The sequence below is a fragment of the Gobius niger genome, assembly GCF_951799975.1.
Source record: "Gobius niger genome assembly, chromosome: 7".
Taxonomy (NCBI): Eukaryota; Metazoa; Chordata; class Actinopteri; order Gobiiformes; family Gobiidae; genus Gobius; species Gobius niger.
The window spans coordinates 4,151,421-4,179,038 of record NC_136858.1 but is presented as its reverse complement, the minus strand read 5'-3'; the positions used below and the strand labels follow the sequence as shown (position 1 = coordinate 4,179,038).

Below are 27,618 nucleotides of genomic sequence, written 5' to 3'. Positions count from 1 at the left end.
ACGCATTGCACTTTAGACTCATTCTGAACAACTGTAAAGCCTGGTGCCTCATTTTTTTAAATGTTCTACAGCTAGATGTGGCACTGATTCGGCGGAATGTGAAAAAAAATGAATCCACTGAACCTCACAAAACTCCCTTGCTCCCTTTCTTTTTCTCTTTCTCTCCCTCTCTCTCATATAAACCCACATCTCTGTCTTCTCTCTCCTCTCTCTCTTCTCTCTCTCTTTCTCATATAAACCCACATCTCTGTCTTTCTCACTCCTCTCTCTTCTCTCTCTCTCTCTCTCTCATATAAACCCACCTCTCTGCAGCTCTCTGCTCTCTCTCTGCTCCACCTTCTCCACCTCCAGCCTCCTCTCCCTCCTCTCCGTCCTCTTCGTCCCCAGGATCGAGTCACCACCCCCCCCTTTGCCCTGTTGATTCTCCGTCTGCCGTGTGTCCCACCTCTGCGGTCCAGCCCTGGAGCCCTGGTACACCTACACCCACTGGTACCCCATGGCCTCGTCCCACGTGAGGAAGGAGCCCCCGGAGCCGGTGCCCAAGATGCAGCCGGCCATGATGCTGTTCTCCTCCAAATACTGGTCGAAGCGCGGCATGTCCCTGGACTCGGCCATGTTCCAGCAGCAGAACCAGCCGCAGCAGAAGCACACGGGCGGGCAGATGGTGAGTGTTGACACTTCGATTGGCAGGGGCTTTGTCTGGGGCCAGAGGTGGGACGGGCAACCAAAATATTTACTCAAGCAAAACGCAACTTTAGCCTCTTTAACGCAACTTTAGCCTCTTGAACGCAACTTTAGCCTCTTTAACGCAACTTTAGCCTCTTTAATGCAACTTTAACCTCTTGAACGCAACTTTAGCCTCTTTAACGCAACTTTAGCCTCTTTAATGCAACTTTAACCTCTTGAACGCAACTTTAACCTCTTGAACGCAACTTTAGTCTCTAACGCAACTTTAGCCTCTTTAACGCAACTTTAGCCTCTTGAACGCAACTTTAACCTCTTTAATGCAACTTTAGCCTCTTGAACGCAACTTAAGCCTCTTTAATGCAACTTTAACCTCTTGAACGCAACTTTAACCTCTTGAACGCAACTTTAACCCCTTGAACGCAACTTTAGCCTCTTTAACGCTACTTTAACCCCTTGAACGCAACTTTAGCCTCTTTAACGCAACTTTAGCCTCTTGAACGCAACTTTAGCCGCTTTAATGCAACTTTAGCCTCTTTAATGCAACTTTAGCCTCTTTAATGCAACTTTAGCCTCTTGAACGCAACTTTAACCTCTTAAACGCAACTTTAACCTCTTTAATGCAACTGTAGCCTCTTGAACGCAACTTAAGCCTCTTGAACGCAACTTTAGCCTCTATAACGCAACTTTAGCCTCTTTAACACAACTTTAGCCTCTTTAACACAACTTTAGCCTCTTTAACGCAACTTTACCCTCTTTAACGCAACTTTAGCCTCTTGAACGCAACTTTAACCTCTTTAACGCAACTTTAGCCTCTTTAACGCAACTTTAGCCTCTTAACCCTGCCTTAACCAAGCGTTTTCTCCGGTTCAGCTTTTCCCACATCTGAAAGCTTCTTGAAAAAAGCTTCAAGTGGAGACAAAAACGAGACATAAATGGGGATGAAAACGCGGCCAAAAAAAAGCATCAAAAGAGCGAAAAAACGCGTATAAAAGTGATGAAAAAGCAACAAAACTCAGCAGAACAAGTGATAAAAAAGCAACAAAGCAGGCGACATAAAACGAGACATAAATGAGGATGAAAACACAGTAAAAAAAGCATGAAAAGAGCGACAAAACGCAACAAAACAGGCGAAAAGAAGCGATGAAAACGCAGTCAAAAAAGCAACAAAACAGGTGGCAAAAATGTGATGAAAAAGCAGCAAAACAGGTGGCAAAAAAGTGATGAAAAAGCAACAAACAGGTGGCAAAAAAGTGATGAAAAAGCAACAAAACAGGTGGCAAAAAAGTGATGGAAAAGCAGCAAAACAGGTGGCAAAAAAGTGATGAAAAAGCAACAAAACAGGTAGCAAAAAAGTGATGAAAAAGCAGCAAAACAGGTGGCAAAAAAGTGATGAAAAAGCAACAAAACAGGTGGCAAAAAAGTGATGAAAAAGCAGCAAAACAGGTGGCAAAAAAGTGATGAAAAAGCAACAAAACAGGTGGCAAAAAAGTGATGAAAAAGCAACAAAAAAATGTAATAAAACAGGTGGCAAAAAAGTGATGAAAAAGCAACAAAACAGGTGGCAAAAAAGTGATGAAAAGCAACAAAAATGCAACAAAAATTTGACAGAAAGTGATGAAAAACCATCCATCCATCAATTTTCTTCCACTTTTCCGTTGCCGGGTCGTGGGGGCAGCTGTTGGAGCTGCCCAAAATCACATTGCACCAGCCCCTATGGCTCCTCCTGCAGGTGGTGGGTCCACAGAAGGACAGCCTCATGGTTCTAACCGGGCCTGTTGGTCTCTCATAATGGGCTTCTGAACCGTTTTGTGTCTGACCCGTCACCTTTGCCATGGGAGACCCTACCATTCAATTTATTAGATTTATTCATGTTGCCATAAAGTGAAACAATCACGTTGATGTGGCGGGAAAAGCAAAGCGAAGATTGCGTGAGAAGACGCAATGTGAAGTGAAGTATCACTCTCGCGATACTTCACAAGGAAACATGGGAAGAAGACCGTCCTTTGGCAGGCGCATGGAAAAGGTAAGCAGAAATCCACAGTAATCATCTAAATGCAAACAAAATACTATGAAGAAATTGCAGTAGTCCATCATTTCCAGCGATATTTGGTCCAGATGATAGTTTATTTTTAAAAATGTTACCAGACTTAAAGTGCATATGACAGGTTTTATTGCTTTTGAAAATGTGACTTATTTAGAAGGATAACATGAGTTGCATTTTATTTCAGTGAAGCGGCAATTTAAAGGGTCTGTATCTGTTTAGTCATCCCGAAGTAAAGTAAAGGCATTTATACATATTGTACCACTACCACTATATAAGTATTTTCTGAAGACACGACACTTCGATTCAGTTAACTCCGCCCCCTCTCTCCGCTCATACAACTTTACTGTAGTAGAAATAAAATACCACAACAATAAGTAAAGTCATTTCACAATACAGTTATAAGGAGTTCACATCTGCAACACAGCTTCATAAATGGATAACACACACGCTAACACACACGCTAACACACACGCTAACACACACGCTAACACGTGTTTTGATTGACTCACCGCTCTGTCCTGGCCGCTCCATCAGGTGTTTACATTATGGGACTCGTGTTGGTTATACAAGTTAATCCACTTTGATTCTGGTGAAGATTCACCAAACATCCATCAGAGACAGTCACAGAAAAACACTATTTTGGTGATAGTCGCCGAATCCCGGAGAGAAATTCCAACTTCTGGCGAGTGGCTTCTTCTTTAGGAAGGATGAATAAAGTCTGTCCTCTCGTATCCAAACACGTTTTTCTCCGTGACATTGTCGTTAGGTAAGAAAAAAGAACAGGCGTGTCCAGAGTAGGTTAGAAAGAGCTCCTTCTTCACAACTTTCACTGGAAACACGACATCTGTTCAGACGCTCAGGGGGCCTTTGTTTTTTATTTTCTTTCTTAAGACAGAAATAATGAAGAAGCTGTTTTATACAGTGCCTCTCGTAAGTATTCATACACCTTGAACATTTGCACATTTTGTCATGTTTACAACCCTAAACATAAATATTTTATTTTGATTTTTTTACTGAACGTCCCCACACATAAGTAACAGACAACTGTGAAGTGAAAGCAAAATGATACATGATTCTGTTTAAAAAAAAAAAGAAAAGTGAAAAGTAAGGCGTGCATAAGTATTCATACAGCATTTTCTGAGTGCATTAAATTGCCTTTACAACATTCCTCATGACTCCAGAATGTTCACACCTTGGCCTAACCATTAAATAGAGGCCACCTGTGTGTAATCTACTCTCAGTATAATTTCAGCTGTTCTGTGAGGGCCTCAGAGCTGTGGTCGGAGTGTATTGGTCACTGAACAACATTATGAAGGTCAAGGAGCTCACCAGAGAGGTCAGGGATAAAGCTGTGGAGAAGTTTAAAGCAGTGTTAAGTTACACAAAGATTTCCCAAGATTTAAACATCTCCCGGAGCACTGTTCAATCCATCATTCAGAAATGGAAAGAGTAAAGCACCACTGAGAACTCACCAAGACGTGGTCGTTCATCTAAACTAACAAACTGAACAAGGAGAGCACTGGCAAGAAATACAACCAAGTGCCCCAAGATAACTCTGGAGGAGCTGTGAAGTCCTGCCGCTGAGCTGGGGGAATCTGTACATGGGACAACTATAAGTCGTATCTACACAAATCTGGCCTTCATGGACGAGTGGAAGAAGAAAGCCATCATTGAAAGGAGGCCATAAGAAATCCTGTTTGAAGTTTGCTGAAGTCATATGGAGGACACAGCTCCATGTGGAAGAAGGAGCTTTGGTCAGATGAGACAAAAATTGAACATATTGGCCCAGATGCAAAACGTTATGTATGGAGCAAATCTGACACTGCTCATGGTCCTGAGTGCACCATCCCCAGTGTCAAATATACGGGGGGGAACATCATGCTGTGGGGCTGCTTTTCCTCAGCGGGGACTGGGGAGACTGTAAGAATAGTTGTGAAGATGGATGGAGCCAAAAACAGAGACATTTTGGAGGAAAACCTGCTGAGTCAGCAAGAGAACTGAGGTTGGGGCGGAGATTCACCTTCAGCAGGACAATGACCCTAAACACAAAGCTAAATCTACAATGGAATGGTTTAATAAAAACATATTAATGTGATAGAATGGCCCAGTCAAAGTCCTGACCTAAATCCTATTGAAAATCTGTGGAATAATGTGAAAACTGCTGTTCACAAACGCTCTCCTTCTAATCTGACAGAGCTTGAGTTGTTTTGTAAAGAGGAATGGGCTAAAATGTCAGTCTCTACATGTGCAAACCTTGTAGAGTCAGACCCAAAAGACTTGTGCTGTTATTGCAGTAAAAGGGGGTTCCACAAAGTATTCATTCATGCTGTATGAATGCTTATGCAAGCCCCACTTTTCAGTTTTCTATTTTTTTTAAAATAACAGAATCATGTATCATTTTGCTTTCACTTCACAGTTGTCTGTTACTTGTGTGTGAACGTTCAGTAAAAAAATCAAAATAAAATCTTTATGTTTAGGGTTGTAAACATGACAAAATGTGCACATTGTGTACTCAATGAGTTGGTAAATGTACCTTTTGCTGTGGCAGTGTTGCTTGCTCTGGTGCAGGGGTGGCCTACACGCGGCTCTCGAGCCGCATGCGGCTCTTGGCCAATCAGAGTGCGGCTCTTTGCATGATTGGATATGTTTAATACAATGCAGCTCTTTGCAAAATAATTGGTAAATATTTCCCATAAACTGTAACAGTCTTTGACCAAAAATCCAACCATAGTTCTACAGACCCTGTTTCCATCTCTACACATGAATGAGAGTCTGTATCTCTCTCCTTTTCGAGGCGGCGTGTAAAAGGTGCCCGTGCAGCCTCACTCAAAGCGCTGGGATCAGCTTCTGTGCTTTTCAGGTTTCTGATCAGCCTACTCTTTATTTGATGTAATTTGGCTTCATATTCACAGAAAAAGATCAAAATTAGGAAATGGAAAAAAGCGGAGCTCTTTTGAAGCGTATGATGCGAAGCGCAACATCGTAACGCGGAAATAAGCAAAGTCATGACTTTTCTTTCACATGTGACAGTAACTGTAACAGATGCAACTTAAAACAGACTCTCAGACGTCCTCCAGAGGCTCCTGGTTAAAGTTTATGAACTTTGTGCAGCCTAGAGTGCGTTCTCTGCACAGTCCAGTCAGGACCAAGCTGCAGGCACTGAGCGCACAGGCCAGGGGCGGATCAGAGAAGGGGGCTCAGTGGGCAGGGCCCCACATACAAACACACCCCAGCATTAAATAAAAAAATAAAAAAATAAAAATTCTGTCTCAGTTAGAGCAGAAAGCACAAAATTTCAGTTAATATACATGTATTTCAATCTTGGTGAGGAGTAAAACCATTCAATCTAACACAATTATTTAAAAAAAAAAAGAAAGAGGCCAGGAATAAAGTTATAGTTTATTGTGATTAAATAAAACGGTCACATTCTATTTAATCACAATAAAGTACCGCCCCGGGATCTCGCTAATGGTCGGTGCCTTTGTGGCTCTTCACAGGATCAAGGTTGAAAATTTCGGCTCTTGGTCTCTGACTAGTTGGCCACCCCTGCTCTAGTGTATGCCCTAAACCTGAGCTGCCCTTAAATGTCCCCTCAATGTGGTATGGACATGTGGTAAGAGAAAAACTATTTTATGGCTATAATTAATTACTGTGATTCATTCGCTTGGCACTGTTTGTGTAAAACTGTGTTGCACTTTCCTTATGTGTTACTGCCAGTTTAGACCATTGTTTGTCATTGACTATTTGGAAAATACATCTTGATGACAATATCTACCGTGTGTCTCTTCTTTCCACACATGACACCGAGCAGTCTGCTACTACTGCTATTCCCTGCAAACCTTAAAGCAGAACTAAGTAACTCATGCCTTTGAGGCCATAAGCGCCACTGCAGGTGTCGTAGCATGTTGCTTTTTTTTTACTCATTAATTGTCCTTTAAAAGAGGCTCTGTAATGGGAGGATGTGCAATACGTATGAATTTGGTTCTTTTCCACTGTCATTGTTCCATTGTTTGTGTTCAATTGTCTCTGTACACGTCTTTATCCTGTGCTGTATGTAAATGCCGTGCTGCTTTTGTGTACATAGTCTGTGTATATAGTGTATAGTTTGTGTTTCTGTGTCTTGCCAGAGGGTCTGTATTTTTTTAAATGTATTGTTCCCCCCTTTCTCTTAGAGGGACTATACAGTTTAAAAATGTTAAAATTAAGTATTTTCCTCCTACATGTTCCAGCTGTGTCCTAATGTGTAGAATGAGCTTAGACCTGTTCACCACAACTGCCTCTAAAATCCTGCACTGTCACTAAGAAAGGTGTTGCTTCGGGTCTGAAGTGCCGTCATGCACAAGCTTAATATAGAAGCCGCAGTTACACGTAAGACCTGAGGTGGCAGTAGTGAGTATAAAATGGCTAACTTGCATCTAGGTTAGTGCCCTTTTTAAGCCACTCTTCCCAGCACTTTGGAGGGTTTGTGTTGGCAAAATGTGCAGTAAATAGAAGTGAATTGGATGCATGTTGGACACAAATACATTTCCCACCCACTGGTCCTATTTTTCAGCCTTAAAGGGATATTTCAGGATTTTTGACATAGGGCCTCATTTCCTAGTTATCCAGAGTGTTGCTGATTTCTGGAGATATTTTTTTTTGTAATTCATGCAGTTCTTATGTTTGAAGAGTTTCGTGGCGCTAGGCTAGTGCAAGGCTAGCGCATTTCTATGGTATCAGCTAGCCTGTATTAAAAACTGACCCGCTCCACAGAGCACCTGAGGCAAATCACTTATAACCCCAGACTAACCATATAAATGTCTGTGTCCATAGAGTAATTTTATCCATTTTGTATTTAAAATTACTTATATTTGAGCAGCATCAGCTTCGTGGTTGTATAAGCTACGCAGCGGCGGAGTGATCTGCTAGAAAATAGTCCCTCAAAATGCGATCATTCATGTGATGTAAGGTCAGTTATATTCCAAAAATTATTCTATGGACACTGAAATTTATATGGTTAGTCTGGTGCTATAAGTGATTTGCCTCAGGTGCTCTGTGGAGCGGGTCACACTGTTTTTAATGCAGGCTAGCTGATACCATAGAAATGCACTAGCCTAGCGCCACGAAACTCTTCAAATATAAGAACTGCATGAATTACAGAAAAAAATATCTTCAGAAATCAGCAACAATCTGGATTACTAGGAAATGAGGCCCTATGTCAAAAATCCTGAAATATCCCTTTAAGTCAGTGAATGACAGGCGGATTCGACCAATCACGGTGAAGTGATGTCTCTCAGAAGAAGAGCCCACACATACGGCTTTAGTTAATCTCTTAACCCCCACTTGAATCGAGCACATTTTCCCGAGTTTACCCAAATCTAAAAGCTTCTTGAAAAAAAAAAAAAACATCAAAATTGCGAGGATGAAAACGCGACAACAAAGTGACAAGGTTAGGTTCATTTATTTGTACCCGTGGGTAAATTTGTCTTGCAATTTTAAAAACACAACAAAAGAGTGATGGAAAAAGCCACAAAAACACTACTAAAAAGCAACAAAAAAAGCATAAAAAACATGCCAGAAAAGCAACATTAACTCAATCAAAAAGTGATCAAAGGGTGAGAAAAATGCAACTATAAAGTGACAGGCTCGTGATGAACGCACATAAAAAATGCTTTAAAAATGTGACAAAAACGCGTTCCTCTGGCCTATAGGCTGTAAGAGTAAGAGGTAAGTCCCGCCCCTGATGTGTCGTGGGTGGTACGTGCAGCACCTGAGCACACAGACACACACGCCGCATTAGAGCTGTCAGCACGGCCGCTGTTTTTATTAACTTCTATTTGCTCCAGTCAAACATTTACCGAGTGTTTCCACCGCAGCCTCGTCCTCCATTATGTTTCCTACAACAGTAACATCACAACCAGGGTCAGAGTTCAAGTGACGTGAACAGACCTCGCGGTTTCATATTGAAACGAAAAGCAGGCACGAAGTTCAGAGTGTTTTTTGTCTACTCTTTCCAATGTGCTGACTCGCCTCCATCTCGAGAACTGTTGCATATCAAGGACACAAAGAGCAGCATATTTTGTCGATGTAAAAGGTAAAGTTAGCTGCCAATTTAGCTTAAAGAGCTATACAGAGTTTAAAAATGTTAAAACTAAGTATTTTCCTCCCCCTACATGTTCCAGCCATGTCCTAATGTGTAGAATGAGCTCAGAATCCTGCACTGTCACTGAAAAAGGTGTTAATTCGGGGCCGAAGTGCCGTCATGCACGAGCTTAATATAGAAGCTGCAGTTACGCATAAGACCTGAGGTGGCAGTAGTGAGCATAAAATGGCTAACTTGCATCTAGCCCCTTTAAGACACTGCCTGACCACAAAAAAGAAAGTGTCCATAAGGATTTAACAACACTATGAGCCCAAAGAGTGAGATCAGCTCACGACCTGAACATCCTGAATGACCAGGTTATTCCATGGATTTCTTCTTCCCTGATGACAATCCCAGGATTCATGGGGTTCAGGGAGCATGAGATGGATCGGCCACCACAGTATAAATAAATGTAGATGATTTGAGGCTCTTTCAACCTGTCATGGTTTTCATTTTTTCTGTATGTTTAAGTTGACGGAAATATTTGGGCATCTTAGTCATAGTTTTACAGTTTTAGTTTTACAGTCAAAAACAACTTTAAGTTTAGTTTTAGTCTCACTTTAGTCAAGAAAAGTATTGTATACCACCAACCTTCCAATAAGACTCTACAATCTGAACCACAGTGTGCTTTTTTAAATGTACATTATTTGTAGTTTGGTGATATCAGTCTGTGCATTATTATTAATTTGTTTTAATCTCAGTATTTGTTTGCATTTTTCATCAAATACTTTTTACTTCCCGTTGGGTTAAAGGTTATAGTACTCCCTGTATATTAAGCCCCATTTCGACAGCACTAGACCAGTTCAGTTCACTTCAGAACGGTTCATTTAGGGAGGGGCAGCGCCCGCAGGTTTGTGTTTCAAGTGTCTTTAGTGTAAAGTGGTCTGGGTGGTTATGGGAGGGGCCAAGGTAATTCATATGCATCTGGCAACCACCACAGCCGGATATCACTGAGCTTTAGTCCTGAATCAAAACACCTTTGTATCTGCTACATGTGGCCATTAGGAGGGACAGAGGCTTTAGTGTTTGAACAGTTTTCAAGCTCCAGAGAAACAGTTATTGAGAAAAAAGAAAAATCACAAAAGTGCCCAAAACGAGTAAACCTATTATTTTTAGTTCGACAGTGAATTCAAAAATAAAAGAGGGAGATACGAGGCCTCGCTCCTCTCATTTGGGCAATAAGAAACACTGTATGGGAAAACTGTGCAAATGAAGTTTTAAAACTTGAGCAGTAGATACTGTCATAAATATGAGGGACAATCTATAATTTAATTGAATGTTTTCACATCAAAATCAGACATAGGCTGTGAGTAGAGATGGCACAAAATGCCTATATTTTTTGTGAACCAGTCATGACAGAGCCTTGTGAAGAGAAAGAAACTTTGAATATGCAAGCTGACTATTGGCCTGACCAATCACAGTGGTGGCTATCCAAAAGCTCTGGGATCCACTGTGGCCTGCCCCAGGGCAGTTGCCTGGGCCCCCTCCTTTTCTCAGTTTACACAAATGATTTAACGTATGTATTGGACAAGTCGTCAGTTGTTATGTACGCTGACGACTCTACTATGTATTATTCCAATCCTAATGTAAATGAAATATCAAAGGTACTGGAAAAGGAGTTGGGAGCCGTTCTTCAATGGGTCAAAAACAACGTCTCCAAAACTAGATGTATGCTTATTGGGAGTAAACACAAACTAATAGTAATACTCAGCTAATACTGAGAACTGAGAGCTCCATGTTGGAACAAGTGCTACAGATGAAACCTCTGGGAGTCACAGTGGATCACCATCTATCATGGTCGCCTCACGTGGATCATGTGATCGGTAAAATGGGTAAAGCTGTAGCTGTGGTCAGAAGGTGCTCATATTACATAACTCCAGCTATTAAAAAACTAGTAGTTCAGTCTTTTGTGTTCTCACATCTGGAATATTGCTCCGTATGGTCCTCTGCAAATAAAACTGACATAGCAAGGCTCCAGGTGGTTCAGAACAGAGCCGCCCGCCTGGTTATCAGGTGTCCATACTCCACTAGTGTTCACTAAATGCATTCTACCTTAAACTGGCCGTTGCTCCAAAATATATTCCATTATAATTTATTATTCCAGCACGCTCTGGGGCGGTTTGCAGCCGAGTGTGTAGCGGCCGGGATGAGAATCAGCACCTCCAAATCCGAGGCCATGGTTCTCCACCGGAAAAAGGTGGCTTCCCCTCTTCAGGTCGGTGGGGAGTCCTTGCCTCAAGTGGAGGAGTTCAAGTATCTCGGGATCTTGTTCACGAGTGAGGGACGGATGGAGCGTGAGATCGACAGACGGATCGGTGCGGCGTCAGCAGTGATGCGGTCGCTGTATCGGTCTGTCGTGGTGAAGAGGGAGCTGAGTCGGAGGGCAAAGCTCTCGATTTACCGATCGATCTACGTTCCAAGATCGCGAATACAAGCGGCCGAAATGAGTTTCCTTCGCAGGGTGGCTGGGCGCACCCTCCGAGATCGGGTGAGGAGCTCAGCTACCCGGGAGGAGCTCGGAGTAGAGTCGCTGCTCCTTCACGTCGAAAGGAGCCAGCTGAGGTGGCTCGGGCATCTGTTCCGGATGCCTCCTGGTCGCCTCCCGCGGGAGGTGTTCCAGGCATGTCCTAGTGGGACAAGGCCTCGTGGAAGACCCAGGACACGGTGGTGGGACTATGTCTCCGAGCTGGCCTGGTGTCGCCTCGGGGTCCCCCCAGAACAGCTGGAGGAGGTGTGTGTGGATCGGGAAGTTTGGGCATCTCTGCTGAGACTGCTGCCCCCGCGACCCGGCCCCGGATAAAGCGGAAGAAAATGGATGGATGGATGGATAATTTATTATTATTTCTAAAGAAAATCATTTTGACTGGCAAACCTGTTGCACTATTTGAAAACACTAAATATGTGAAGCAGACACACTCTTATTCTATACGGCGTGCTCGCAGTGACGACGTGGCAATAAATCGACCTAGAACAAGTCTGCTGCTAAAAACTGTTGAATGTAGATCGTCGCAATTGTGGAATAAGCTGCCTGTGAATTTGAGAGATTCATCCAATTTACATGTTTTCAAAAATACACTAAAATCTTTGGTATTGTTTCAGTAATTATATCTTGTCCTGTATTACTGTTTTGCCTTGTTGGTTTTTAATGCATGTTATTTTATTGTAAATGCTTTTTAATCCTGGACCCCAGGAAGACTAGCAACCACTACGGTGGTAGCTAATGGGGTTCCTTAACAATAAACAATAAACAAGCCCCCCTCCCCTTTCCCCCAAACCGGTCTAGTTTGCAAACCACTCCAGACCCCATGGATGAAGAGCTCAAACTGCTCCGGTCCGCTCCGGTCTGGTCCTGTTGAAATGGGGCTATATGCTCTTCTCATTCTGGTGGTATCATTGCTGTTTCTATTATTACCTGTTGTTGAGTGACCTCCTGTGTCCTGTGGCTTCAGTCCCGGCGGCCGTCGTTCTGCCCCATCAATGAGAAGCAGGAGAAGGAGAGCGACTCGGACTCGGGGCGCACCGCGGTGGTTTTCTCCCTGAAGAACGAGGTCGGGGGCCTGGTCCGAGCGCTGCGCATCTTCCAGGTAAAAACCAAGCTGCTCCATCGGAAAAGGCTTAAAGGAACAGGCCATCGTTTTTCCATACTGAGTTCTTATCTGAGCTTAGATGAGTTGATGCGTAACTGTCTGGTCTTTGTGTGTGCGCTCAGTCACGCAGGCAGACGAAAGATGTTGTTAGCATTTAGCCTCTCCCTGCATATTCCTATAGCTCCAAGCTCTTCCATGTTTTCCCTATTTAAATATAGTTATGTGAAAAGTTAAACGATCCAAGCATAATTACACTAAATTAAACATGGGATTTTCTAAGCGGATAAAAAGGGGCACTATGTTGTACACCGCGTACCAAATTATTATGAAAACTGTATTTCAGTCCCATAAAGGTAAAAAAAATGAAACTCATGGATGGTATTGTGTCTCAGGGTTCTTTAAATCACTGACTTCAATCTCAGAGACCTGGGATGATTCGTTTTCAGGTTAAGCCCAGTTAAAGGAAAAACTACTGAAAAAGGATGTTCCACTTTATTAAGCAGATCATCATTTTCAAGCAATATGGGAAAGAAAAAGGATCTCTCTGCTGATGAAAAGCGTGAAATAGTTGAATGCCTTGGTCTAGGTATGAAAACCTTCAATATTTCACGAAAGATTAAGTGTAATCATCATACTGTTAAGAGATTTGTGGATGATTCAGAGCACACACGGGTTTGTGCAGATAAAGGCACAATGAGGACGGTTTCTGCCAGACAAACATCAGATTAAGAGAACAGATGCTACAAAGCAGCAGACAGATATTTGAAGCTGCTGGACCCTCCAGAGGCTGCAGTTGTGCATAAACCTTCTATCCGCCTCCCCTAAACTGATAATTGAAGCTGATGAACAGAAAGGGCTGCATTGGCTCAGAAATACATAACAATAACAAGTTCACTGATGAGGCCTTGTGACCCTGGATGGTCAGATGGATGGAGGAGTGGATGGTTGGTGAATGGCCACCATGTCCCAACAAGGCTGTGACGTCAGTAAGGAGGGGGCGGAGTCATGTTTTGGGCCAGAATCATGGGGAGAGAACTCGTCGGCCCCTTTAGGATCCCTGAAGATGTGAAAATGACTCTGACTGACCACTCTCTTCTATGGTATTTCCATGGAATGAATTGGGTTCAAATTAAGGCCTTAAACATCATTGCAAAATGTATATTTCCGAGGAAATAGTGACATATATCGACTGTTTTATATCAAAATCTTACTGAAAACATATTCAGTTGGCAGTTTTGCTGAAGATTTTGTTAATTTTGTTTCAGTTTTACACAAATTTGTACTCAAAAGCTTCCTATTGTGTCCAATTTGTTTTCAAAAATCCAAAATATCCATCATTATTTGTTTACTGGAATGGATGCAACTCTTTTTGTGTCATTGTGGCATTAATAATATTGATTAAAATGGCATTAAGTACCTCCAAAGTGCCAAGAGTTGCTGTGAATAAACCGTTGTGTTTCCAAACCAACACAGAGAAAGATAGTGATCGTTATGTGTCTCTTTCAGGAGCGGAGGGTGAATCTGAACCACATCGAGTCTCGCGTTTCCAAGCGAGTGCTGAACGAAGTGGAGATTTTCGCCGACTGCAGCTGCTCCAAGAAAGAGTTTAACGAGCTCCTCCAGCAGCTGAAGGACCACGTGAACATCATCTCGTACAACACTCCCATCAACGCCTGGTCGTCCGAGGCTGGTACGACGAATGCCATAACTTCTACTGCAACACACAGCTTTCTTATTGTTTTAATCACAAACTTGTTCACACGTCAGGATGTTCAGCTGATCTCATTCTTTGGGCTCATTGTTGCACCTCTAGACCTGATCAACTGCAGGAAACCCCAGATCAGGACATTTGGTTAGATCCAGGTGGACACTTGTCTAAAGTTGTTTGTCTGCCAGATGGAGAGGATGTTCCCTGGTTCCCCATGAAGATCGCAGAGTTGGACCAATGTTCTCACAGAGTCCTGATGTACGGATCTGAGCTGGACGCCGATCATCCGGTGAGTCTGTGGTTCACTAGTCCTTAGCCATCCTTAAACTCCAATCATTTCCCTACATGTACGTCTGGGTCTGATCTCAGTGGCCGCGTTACATCGGTTGAATTTCAATCATTCAGCGAGCGGGGGAGGCGGGGCTTGTAGGTGACGTCAAGCATTTGCAGGTTGTAGAAAGTAATGGAAGCTCTTCAATGCGTTCTGGCTCGGCTCCCAAATATCCAGAAATTGAAGCCTTGGAATATGCAAGAAATGCTCCCAAGAGTTCTGATAGAGTTTTGACAGAGTTCTGATAGAGTTCTGATAGCTGCTTCACTCACTCAAGCTTTAGATCATGTTATTATGTCATTCCCTCATTAAAAACATGCCTGAAGTGTTGCCTTGGCACATTCACATATTTTTGAGTAATCTGTAAAAACTCTGATGGCAGCCATTTTAGGGATAGCTTTGCCTGAGTCCTCCTAGTAACGCCCCCACCTCCTGGAGACGCCTCCGAGCTTTCGTCACCAGCCGAGTAACCAACCACTTCTCCTCAGCAGAACCCCCTCCCCACTGATGCCACAGACAGCGTGTGGAGGGGGCGTGTCGGAAAGGGTCAGAGGTTCTTAAAGAGACAGAGGCCTATTTCAAGACATTCGCTACAGCCATTTTGAGAGAGACATTTTATACAAGGCAGTTATTCTAATTTACTGCATTTACAGACCAACAGAAGGTATGGTCATCATTGTAGTGTGATATAGACTGGTGCTATGTGATTGAAAAAAGCATAATACCCCCTCTTTAAAGAATAGCCAACCTCATTCTCGCCTTAAATGTAAAAAAAAGGAAAGAGTTCCACACGTGTCCAGCAGAGGCCACTGACATAATAAGAGCTCAGGATTTGAACACCACATTATATAAAAATGGTAAATGGTCTCAACTTATATAGCGCTTTTCCACCTACATTAGGCACTCAAAGCGCTTTACAGCAAGGATCCACTCACCCATTCATACTCTCATTCATACACCAATGTACGCAGACACTGGGGGCAATGTGGGTGAAGTGTCTTGCCCAAGGACACAACGACAATGTGCACTTTCAGGAGGTGGGATTCGAACCCCCGACCTTCCGATCATGAGACGACCCTCTCTACCATCTGTGCCACTGTCGCCCCATGATAAATGGAGAGTCTGCCCCAGGACGGCTGTGGCTTCAATAACAGCTTACCACCAACGAGTGTGGAGTAAATGGACAGTGACTACAATGTAGTACTTTGCGGAACTTGTGACACAGGCTTGTAAAGTGCAATACAAGTGTAAGTGTACAAGTGTATTAATGAAGCTACAAAATTTTCTCTACTATATGTGGCCCGCGACCCGCCATGGGAGCGGAATTTCGACTCAAAAACAATAAAAGCACAAACATTTTACAGAACTTACAGATGCCGACCATCTTCCCACTGAATCTTTAGTTGCAGTTGTAGCTCTGGGCTCTGGGTTGATCCTGAACTTCTTTCATTCTATTTTAGACCTACTGAGATGTTTTTCTGTATTTCAGGGCTTCAAAGACAATGTTTATCGTCAGAGGAGGAAATACTTTGTGGAAGTCGCCATGAATTACAAGTAGTAAGTATCTTGACTATTATGACAGGACAAGTTAATGCTTTAGTCCTGACAGTTGTTTCCTCTCGCAGTGGCCAGCCGATCCCGCGCATCGAGTACACGGCGGAGGAGACCCGGACGTGGGGCGTGGTTTTCCGAGAGCTGACCAAGCTGTACCCGACACACGCCTGCAGAGAGTACCTCAAAAACTGGCCTCTCCTCAACAAGCTCTGCGGCTACAGAGAGGACAACGTCCCCCAGCTGGAGGACGTGTCCACCTTCCTCAGAGGTGCAGTGTTCCTTTGTGCCAGATGCCCTCCCTGTGTACAGAATTTGGGGCTTAATTGCTTTTAACTGCTCTCTATACATACAACAAACATACATACAAACCAATGGAGTAATGCTTGAATATATTCAGACCCATTATTTTTCTCATTGAGCTTGTTAGCATTTAGCCTCTCCCTGCATATTCCTATAGCTCCAAGCTCTTCCACGTTTTCCCTATTTAAATAAAAATTAAACAATCCAAGCATAATTACACTAAATTAAACATGTCGACCGCGTACTAAATTATTATGAAAACTGTATTTCAGTCCCATAAAGGTAAAAAAAATGAAACTCATGGATGGTTTTGTGCCCTTTGAATCACTGACTTCAATCTCAGAGACCTGGGATGCTTAGTTTTTAGGTTAAGCCCAGTTAAGGGAAAAACTACTGAAAAAGGATGTTCCACTTTATTAAGCAGATCATCATTTTCAAGCAATATGGGAAAGAAAAAGGATCTCTCTGCTGATGAAAAGCGTGAAATAGTTGAATGCCTTGGTCTAGGTATGAAAACCTTTGATATTTCACGAAAGATTAAGTATAATCATCATACTGATAAGAGATAAAAGCACAATATGGACGGTTTCTGCCAGACAAATACACCAGATTAAGAGAACAGCAGCTACAAAGCAGCAAACAGGTATTTGAAGCTGCTGGTGCCTCTGGAGTCTTCAGAACATCTGGGCATAGGACCCTCCAGAGGCTGCAGTTGTGCATAAACCTTCCATCCGGCCTCCCCTAAACTGTTCATTGAAGCTGATGAACAGAAACGGCTGCAGTGGCTCAGAAATACATGAAGACTCATTTTCAAACAGTCTTGTTCACTGATGAGGCCGTGTAACCCTGGATGGTCAAATCAATGGAGTAGGGCAGGGGTGGCCAACCCGCGGCTCTCGAGCCGCATGCGGCTCTTGGCCAATCAGAGTGCGGCTCTTTGCATGATTGGAGATGTTTAATACAATGCGGCTCTTTGCAAAATAATTGGTAAATATTTCCCATAAACTGTAACAGTCTTTGACCAAAAATCCAACCATAGTCCTACAGACCCTGTTTCCATCTCTACATGAATGAGAGTCTGTATCTCTCTCCTTTTCGAGGCGGCGTGTAAAAGGAGCCCGTGCAGCCTCACTCAAAGCGGGATTTAGGTTAAACAACAGGCAGGCAGATCGTGGCACTAGGATCAGCTTCTGTGCTTTTCAGATTTCTGATCAGCTGCTCTTTATTTGATGTAATTTGGCCACATATTCACAGAAAAAGATCAAAATTAGGAAATGGAAAAAAGCGGAGCTCTTTTGAAGCGTATGATGCGAAGCGCGACATCGTAACGCGGAAATACGCAAAGTCATGACTTTTCTTTCACATGTGACTGTAACTGTAACAGATGCAACTTAAAACAGACTCTCAGATCCTCCAGAGGCTCCTGGTTAAAGTTCATGAACTTTGTGCAGCCTAGAGTGCGTTCTCTGCACAGTCCAGTCAGGACGAAGCTGCAGGCACTGAGCGCACAGGCCAGGGGCGAATCAGAGAAGGGGGCTCAGTGGGCAAGGCCCCACATACATACACACCCCAGCATTAAAAAAAATAAGATAATAATAATAATCTAATTCTGTCTCAGTCAGAGCAGAAAGCACAAAATGTCATTTAATATACATGTATTTCAATCTTGTTGAGGAGTAAAACCATTCAATCTAACACAATTATTTAAAAAAAAGAAAGAAAAAGGCATAAAGTTATAGTTTATTGTGATTAAATAAAACGGTCACATTCTATTTAATCACAATAAACTACCGCCCCGGAATCTCGCTAATGGTCGGTGCCTTTGTGGCTCTTCACAGGATCAAGGTTGAAAATTTCGGCTCTTGGTCTCTGACTGGTTGGCCACCCCTGGAGTAGGGGATGGTTGGTGAATGGCCATGTCCCAACAAGGCTGTGACGTCAGTAAGGAGGGGGCGGAGTCATGTTTTGGGCCAGAGTCATGGGGAGAGAGCTGGTCGGCCCCCTTAGGCTCCCTGAAGGTGTGAAAAGGACCCTCTGAAAAATATGTGGAGTTTCGGACTGACCACTGTCCTCCATGGTACTTCCATGGAATTAATTGGGTTCAAATTAAGGCATTAGACATGACAAACCAATGGAGTAATGCTTTAACCATATATTATCAGACCCATTATTTTTCTCATCGAGCTTGTTAGGAATGGAGAGCTACAAGTTGAAGGCCCAGCTCAAAAGTAACGTGGCCAGTAGGGGGCAGCTCTTTTGAACCTTGTGCTTTATCTGCGGTGTTTTTAACGTCATGTCAAACCTTTGTCTTTGCAGAGCGCTCGGGCTTCACAGTCCGGCCTGTGGCGGGATACCTCTCTCCGCGGGACTTCCTGGCGGGTTTGGCCTTTCGCGTGTTTAACTGCACCCAGTACATACGGCACAGCACCGACCCGCTCTACACCCCAGAGCCGTGAGTCCCGTGTTCACATCAACCAGGCTAAGCTGCTCGAAACATTATCTCCACTGGGGACAGACAATGAATCATCACTGAATCTATCATTATATTCATCGCAAATCACAAAGAGAGCCTTTATTGTGGTAATATTGTATGTTATGTCCTTTCATCATGTAAAAAACCCTCTTACCCCAGTGGTTCCTCTGTTTTTGTCTCCCTAGTACCCCTTGCCACGAGGATCCTGTCAATATAACAAACTCACATTTATTACGTAGGAGTAGTGTTGAGTTCAAAATAAAGCAAAAATACTTTCGTATGCTAATCAGGGCAATTCTGGTATTTATGATGCAGCCCCTGAGTAACAAGGCCATATTTGGGTTGAAGCTGTTCAAGCAAATCTTATGGGCATCTACAGGGGCGTAGCACCAAATTCTGGGCCCTGGGTACAAACTATGTTGGTGCCCTCCCCCCCCCCCCCCCCAGACCACATTAAACAGGAGGACTGCACCAGGGACATGGGATATTTGTGCTGAGAATAACACATTTATGACTTTAAAATAGGCATTAAAATACTAATTTACAAAAAAATAATGATACTATATGATGTCTCTGTGGCCCACAGGCCTGAACAAAAAAATCAAGGGCTTCAGCCTGATTTAGTCTCTCACATATTTGAAGCCTACTTTTAAGTGTATTGTCAGTAAATTCTTGTTCTATAATGTTACACTGGAATAGACTAAATGGCACGAGCTCCACCTTTCACTAGAACCAGACTGACTCGTCTCCAAAGCGGCACATTTATAATACGTGTCTCCAAATGCACGCGGCTAATTAGCATAATTAATTTGGCGAAAATAGCGTGCGCGAGCTTTGGCTTTTGTCACTGTATTGGCCTGATGGCTCAATTACAATAAATACGAGGAAAGAGAAACTTTAGAGGTTAAAACGAGGAGAGAAGGAGCTCTGTCTCTGGCTCTGGACCTGCACCATCCACTTCTCAGCGCAGGCAGAGGCAGGACTCACCTCACCTCATGTTTAAGTGTCATTTATGACAAGAAAGTTTCCTCTAAGGTCCGCTATAACAGGCTAGTGTTACATAAAAGCACATTAGAGCGAGGCCAGACTAAGATCTGTCTTTCCTCATAGCTCTGTGTCATTACATTACGAGTCCACCTCATCAAGTCACTGCTGAGTTGAAGCGCACAGTGCTGAACACCGGTGTGTGGGCTGAACCATTTGGCACATTTTTAAAGGGGTGTCAGGGCCCTGAGATATTATCCATCATTATTTGTTGTGCAAAATTCTGTGTAGCAACCATTGTTTTTTAGCCCGGTTGTGTCCAATTCTTATAGTATCAATTATGAGGAAACTTAGAAAGTACAATACAGAACGCTTTTTGCAGCACTTATGAGGGCCCCTACCCTGCTCTGGGCCCTGGGTACTCAGTACCCTTTACCCCCCCAGTCCGACGCCCATGGGCGTCAATGCAGCGAACGTGCCAAAGCAGGGGCGGACTGGCCATATGTCCATTCTGGAAGAGCACAGAAGGGCCACTGGCTCTCGGGCCGCTGGTCTGGCCTCTCAATTTTCTCCTTAACCTCTCACCCCCCGATTTAACCAAGCTTTATCCAAATCTAAGTGCTTAAAAGAAAAGCATCAAAATACGGATGAAACAAGGATGAAAACGGAACAAAAATGTGCCAGAAAAGCAACAATTAAATGACAAAAAAGAGATTAAAACCCAACAACACAGCAATGAAAAACAAAAAACATGACAAAAACACAACAAAAAAGTGACAAAAACGCGAGGTCTTAGCTTTCAAATGAGGCTATCCAGTCAAGAAGCTTTTCCATTTGGGTAAAGCCGAACTGGAAAAAATGTTAAGGTTGTGGGTAAGAGGTTAATATGGATTTTTAGAAGTACGTATTTATGCAAATTTGGGCCTGGCTGGTCAGAGTCCAGGGCTGTTTTTCAGTCCCAGTCTGCCGCTGTGCCAAAGTGGTGTTGTGTGGTTCCTCCATAATAATCAAAAATGTAAAAGAAAATGCAAAAGTCATAGAAATATTATGAACTATGTCATTCCTGTAGATAAGCAGTTATATTCCTCTGCATCTTCTGCTCCGTCCAATCCCCCTCATTCCGGACACAAGTCTAAATCATTTGTTCTTCCAGAGACACTTGTCACGAGCTGCTGGGTCACGTCCCGCTCCTCGCCGACCCCAAGTTCGCTCAGTTTTCTCAGGAGATCGGTCTGGCCTCGCTGGGAGCTTCAGACGAGGACGTGCAGAAACTCGCCACTGTGGGTATTTGATTTGTCAATAATCCGAGGAGAAAAGTCAAAGGTCAGAGGTGAATGTAACGTACTTCTGTGTGATTTCAGTGCTACTTCTTCACCATCGAGTTCGGATTGTGCAAACAGGACGGACAGCTGCGAGCCTACGGCGCCGGTCTGCTGTCGTCAATCGGAGAATTACGGGTAGAATTAACTCTGTGTTATTTATTCAGATTATCTCAGCAGATTCTCAGCAATCTCACTTTACGAGGTAATGTGAGATTGCGTCTGATCCTGTGTCATGTTTTTTTTCCCAGCATGCCCTGTCAGAGAAGGCGTGCGTGAAGACCTTTGACCCTAAGACCACGTGTTTCCAGGAGTGCATCATCACCGCATTTCAGGACGTTTACTTTGTGTCCGAAAGCTTCGAGGAGGCCAAGGAGAAGATGAGGTAAAACTACAACTGCTCCTGCTGCTGCTCTTACGCTTTTATAAGATCCTGCTCAGAGTTTCCCAGTCCCTATATAGTCCCTCTGTACAAGAACCACACAGTGATGGAGCTGGTCAGGATGCTCTCTATCATCCCTCTGTAGAAGAACCTCACAGTGATGGAGCTGGTCAGGATGCTCTCTATAGTCCCTCTGTAGAAGAACCACACAGTGATGGATCTGGTCAGGATGCTCTCTATCGTCCCTCTGTAGAAGAACCTCACAGTGATGGAGCTGGTCAGGATGCTCTCTTTCGTCCCTCTGTAGAAGAACCTCACAGTGATGGAGCTGGTCAGGATGCTCTCTATAGTCCCTCTGTAGAAGAACCACACAGTGATGGAGCTGGTCAGGATGCTCTCTATAGTCCCTCTGTAGAAGAACCACACAGTGATGGATCTGGTCAGGATGCTCTCTATCGTCCCTCTGTAGAAGAACCTCACAGTGATGGAGCTGGTCAGGATGCTCTCTTTCGTCCCTCTGTAGAAGAACCTCACAGTGATGGAGCTGGTCAGGATGCTCTCTATAGTCCCTCTGTAGAAGAACCTCACAGTGATGGAGCTGGTCAGGATGCTCTCTATAGTCCCTCTGTAGAAGAACCACACAGTGATGGAGCTGGTCAGGATGCTCTCTATAGTCCCTCTGTAGAAGAACCTCACAGTGATGGAGCTGGTCAGGATGCTCTCTATAGTCCCTCTGTAGAAGAACCTCACAGTGATGGAGCTGGTCAGGATGCTCTCTATAGTCCCTCTGTAGAAGTTGGACATAACGGAGGCTGGGACTCCGGCTCTCCTCAACTTGCGGAGAAAGTAGAGACGCTGATTACTTTTCTTGACCAGTGATGTAGTGTGCATGGTCCAGGAGAGCTTCTCTGTGATGTGCACAACCAGGAGCTTAGTGCTGGTCACCCTCTCCACTGCATAGTAGAAGTTTGATCTGGACTTATGCGTGCCCATTACCTATTTAGGTAACAGGTAATATTCTTTATTCTTTATTCTTTATTCTTTATTAGGATCCCCATTAGCGCCCAAAAGTGGTTGCTAGTCTTCCTGGGGTCCTGACACAATATAAAATTACAAAACAATTAAAATAGAATACATGAATGTTACACATTTCATATAATCATGCAGCCTTATAGGACACATATAACACATGGTGACTATGCTCACATGTACTGAGCTAATTGACTTTTTACCTTCAGCTTAAAGTGTGGTTTACTCTTAGTATTTCTGATATTAAAAGGAAACGCGTTCCAGGCGTTTGCTCCTCTGTACAGAACAGTTCTTTTCATTGAGTTACTTTTGGGTCTGGGAACAACCAAAGAGTTTGTCGTCACTTGGCGAGTCACATATCTGTGACCAAACCCGCTGAATAAGAGTTTGTTGAACAAAAAACTGGGCTGTTTGTCCATCACAACTTTGTGCATGAACATGAGGAGACTGGCCTGTAGTTTGGCCTCAACTGTTAACCAAGACAGTCTCTTGTGCATCTCACGGACATTAGTGCGGAAAGGACAGTGAAGCACAACTCGAGCTGCTCTGTTCTGAGCAATTTGAAGTCTCTGAAGATGCTTTTGTGTAGCATTGGACCACACTATAGGGCAGTAATGTAGGTGAGACAATACTATGCTTTGGACAACAGTTTTCAGAACAGGAGTTGGGCAGTAAGCAGAACATTTCTTTGCCATAGCTATACCTTTGCCCATCATACCAACAATATGATTAATTTGATCGGACCAAGACAATGACTGATCAAGTCTGACACCCAACAGCTTTACTTTTGAGACCTGCTCCACTAGTGCTCCCCCTAGTGACAGATGAAGAGCACTGGTGTCTGATTGAACACACTTTTTGCTAAATACAATACATTTAGTTTTAGACGTGTTAAGTACCAATTTATTCGTTTTGACCCACTTCACTGCCAGGTTGAGCTCATGCTGTAAGGTACTGTTCAGCTCAGATATTGTGGGTGACGAGGAAAACAGAGTGGCGTCATCAGCGTACATTATAATACTGGCCTTATTAACTGTATATGGAAAGTCATTTATGAATATAGAAAATAACAGTGGGCCCATACAGCTCCCTTGAGGTAGGCCGCATGATATCATTTTGGAATCTGACAAACTACCATTAAAAAACACCTGTTGCACACGATTGGAGAGGTATGACATTGTCCATTTAAGAGCTGTTTGAGAAAAACCATAAGATTTGAGTTTGTCAATTAAAATACAATGGTCAATGACATCAAAGGCTGCTGTGAAGTCCAGTAATACAGCTCCCACTGATTTCTTTTCATCCAATGCCATTAACCATTCGTCTGTCATATGTGCTAGGGCAGTGTTTGTAGAATGGCCCGGTCTGTACGCATGCTGAGCTCTTGTAAGGAGCTCATTTTTGTTGAAATATTTCATAATTTGGTTAAAAACAATTCTTTCTAATACTTTGCTGAGCACAGGAAGTAAAGTGATTGGTCTGCAATTTGCTCCAGTGAATGCTGAGTTTCCTTCTTTAGGTAGGGGAATAACTTTTGATTGTTTCCAAAGGTCTGGGAATGTTCCGCTGGAGATCGATTGATTAAAAATGTGATGAATTGGTTTGATAAGCATACTGGAAGCAACTTTAATTATTTTTCCATCAAGGTTATCAATGCCAGGTGACGTGTCCTCTGAGAGACTGTGTAGCATCTCTTCAACAGTCTTGTGATCCACTGTCTCCAGATTGAAGTGGCACGCTTTACCAAGCATCAAATCGTTGATTATTTTGCAACAATTGTCAATTGAGTTCATCTGGGACCTCAGAATATTTACATTGTTTGTGAAGAAATTATTAAAATAGTTGGCGACATCTGCTGGCCTGGTGATGAATCTCCCCTCACATTCCACAAACCTAGGAGTCGACTTCTTCTTTTTACACATCAGAACATTCAAGGTCTTCCACAGTTTTTTACTGTCGCTGGCAGCTTCGCAGATTATCTGTTTGAAGTAATCTCTCTTTTTACGATAGTTCAGTTTTGACACTTTGTTTCTTAGCTTACAGTAAATATTCCGGTCGGCATAAATTCCTGTTTTTTGAGCAACAGCCTTGGCCTGGTCCCTCTGAAGCATTAAGGATCTTAGTTCACTGTCCACCCATGGTGCACTGTTGCTCCTGATGGTTCTTTTCCTGAGTGGGGCATGCTTGTTGACCACTTCCATTAATTTGTCCATAAACATGTTTAAAGCAATATTTACATCTTGCTGTTCACAAACATCTGTCCATTGCAACTGGTTAACATCTGTTAAAAACAAATCAGGATTAAATCTTTGAAAAGATCTTCTTTGGATGATCCTAGCCCCTGATTTAGGCATTTTAGTTCTTCCTGATACAGCAATCAAGTTATGATCACTGCAACCAACAGCAATTGATACAGCTTGTGAACAGAGCTCAGGTACATTCGTAAATATGAGATCTATACAGGTAGACGTCTTCACACTGTCCTTATTAATCGAGACTCTTGTAAATGTAATAGGTAAAGGTAAGCTTCTTAATCAGCCTCTGTCAGGCTCTGAGGGAGTGACACCAGTGTTTAACCAATCACAGCACAGCATGAACACTCAGAAGCTCAACAACGTTCATTGTGTCTTCTTGTTACTGGTATAACTTTCAAGGTTCCTTTAGTCAGACCCTTGGAAGCACCATACAGCTTTACTGACCTCGAAGAGGGATCTTCAGGAACATTTTGGACTCTCAAAGTAAACAAATCCACCAAACCAAAGAAGTACAAAAGTATCCAGAAAAACAATGTGGAACACAGAAACCACAATGCAGTTGTGCTGTACCAGGAGAGAGGGAGGTCTTGGACGGAATGTTTGCCTTTTCTGTGGTAAAACACGGTGATATTGATGCGTACTTGACCTTTTAGTGACCCAGCGGTGGTAGGGGTGGTCAGCATGGAGTCAAATTCAAGATTCAAGCTTTTTTATTTGTCAAACCATGTGAAGGGAGGGAGGGAGTTCAGGGATGGCCTTATGTATGAAGCTGTTCTTCAGTTGACTGGAACTGGCACGTAGATTCCGCAGTCGCCTCCCTGAAGGCACTACTGTGTGATGGGTGTGAAAAGTCCCTGGTGATTCTGACGGCTTTGCGGGTGAGACGGGTGGAGTGCATGACCTTAATAGAGGGGAGAGGAGCTCCACTGATATAATCTTTTTAAAGATAACTTTTTTTTGAAACACTAACGTAGTAACCTTGTCTCTATTGTTTCTATAAAGACAGAGAAAAAAGGAAAAAGGAAGTGAGTGCAGCCCATGTGAAGATATGGCTTGTGTTTTTACCATGAAAGGATTATGCTTAGCAAGAGATGGAGAGGAAAGTTCACTTTTCATGCCCAGAAGTGCTTTACTGGCTGTTAAAGATATTTACAGATTTATGAGACAAAAATATATAGAAGAACACAGATATATTTTAAAATAACAGCACATAGAGGGAAACATAATGTAAATCAACAATAAGAACAACTTATTGTAGGCACGAATAAAGAGTTGAGTTATTAGCTCAGCTTTGGGATTACAAGTAAAAAACAAAAAAACAGAGTAAGCCTGAATAGGAAAGCATTTCCTGGATATGTAGGGTCTGAGGAGGAGCTTTTTGGGAGCTGCTGCTAAGGTAGGGAAGGTTCAATGATTACTCAAAGATGCACGAGTGGGTCGAAATACAATTCGAGTTATGTTTTTTGATGAGAGAACAGCACTGTCACGTGGTAAAAAGCTCTAAAAAGTGAATTGAACATAATATGTCCCCTTTAAAGCCAGTTACCTCCATGCTTTGCTCCTCCCCTGCTGCTAATCGTCCTCTCCTGTCCGTCTGTCTGATTCTCAGGGAGTTTGCGAAGACGATCAAGCGCCCGTTCTCGGTCTACTACAACCCCTACACTCAGAGCGTGGACCTGCTCAAAGACACGCGCAGCATCGAGAACGTGGTCCAGGACCTGCGCAGCGACCTCACCACGGTCTGCGACGCCCTCGGGAAGATGAACACCTACATGGGAATCTAACCAACAACCTTCAGTGACATGCAGGACACCGGTCAGACGCTCAGGCATAACTCCTTCAAACGCTCTACTTTACACCTTTCACTCATGGTCATTTACGATTTGCAAACAGAATATGTTCTAGACCAGCCATTCCCAAAGTCCAGGATGTTGTGGCCCCTTAAAGGAACAGGCCACCGTTTTTACATACTGAGATGTGTTGATGCGTACCTGTTGTTAGCATTTAGCCTCTCCTAGCACAGGTATAGCCCCAAACTGGGCTGAAGTTAGAAGCTACCAAGCTGTTCCACGGTTTCCCTATTTAAATACAGTTATGTGAGCCTTTACACGATCCAGGTCTAGTTACACAAAATTAAACGTGTGGATTTTCTAAGCGGATTAAAAGGGGCACTATATATACGCCTGTTATTACACCTTATAATACAGAACATATCTCAGTATGTAATCTCTGTATGTAAAAACGGTGGCCTATGCCTTTAATGATCCAAAAATCCCCCCAATAATATTGTGGATCAACCCCTAGCTCTCACAGTAGGTAAATATTGGTTAAAAGTACTACATTATAGCAAATACATGTACATTTCCTTTCAAAATGTATATTTTTCAAACCTCCAGGACTTCTGGAACCACAGTTCTAGACCATAATTGTAACTCCGTGATCGGGGGCGGGGCATATAGCGGCTAAAGACAGTCTGTAACAACAAACATATTTATATAATAAATAAAGAGAAGACATTGAATAACACATTAGTAACACAATAGTAACAATAACAGGGAAAGATCAGCCTCTTTCCCTAGATTAAGGTTAAGGTTAGTTTTAGGGTCAGGGGTCAGGAGAGATTTGGATTTGAATAATTGCAGAAAAGTCCACTTGCCCAAACTCTAAGGTGGCAGGTACCGGGTTAAGACCGGTGAAAGCTGAAAATGCTGATTTTTATAATATATTACAACAGATTTAGCAATTCTAATGTTCATGGGCAAAGTGTTCTATAATTGACTCTGCATTACTTCAAAATAATAACCACGCCGTCCAAGAAGTAACTTCCTGTTTCGATCCAGCACG

General features: G+C 43.1%; 1 protein-coding gene across 1 annotated transcript; it reads left to right on the top strand.

Moving 5' to 3' along the window:
• The first annotated feature begins 408 nt into the window (after nt 1-408).
• Nucleotides 409-26,750, top strand: tph2 (tryptophan hydroxylase 2 (tryptophan 5-monooxygenase)). Its single transcript, XM_079560417.1, has 11 exons — nt 409-664; nt 12,302-12,436; nt 13,946-14,129; nt 14,336-14,436; nt 15,968-16,035; nt 16,104-16,300; nt 18,649-18,784; nt 20,943-21,069; nt 21,151-21,246; nt 21,360-21,493; nt 26,384-26,750. The coding sequence occupies exons 1-11, from the start codon at nt 497-499 to the stop codon at nt 26,556-26,558; spliced, it is 1,521 nt and encodes a 506-aa protein (XP_079416543.1). The 5' UTR covers nt 409-496; the 3' UTR covers nt 26,559-26,750.
• The last annotated feature ends 868 nt before the right edge of the window (nt 26,751-27,618 follow it).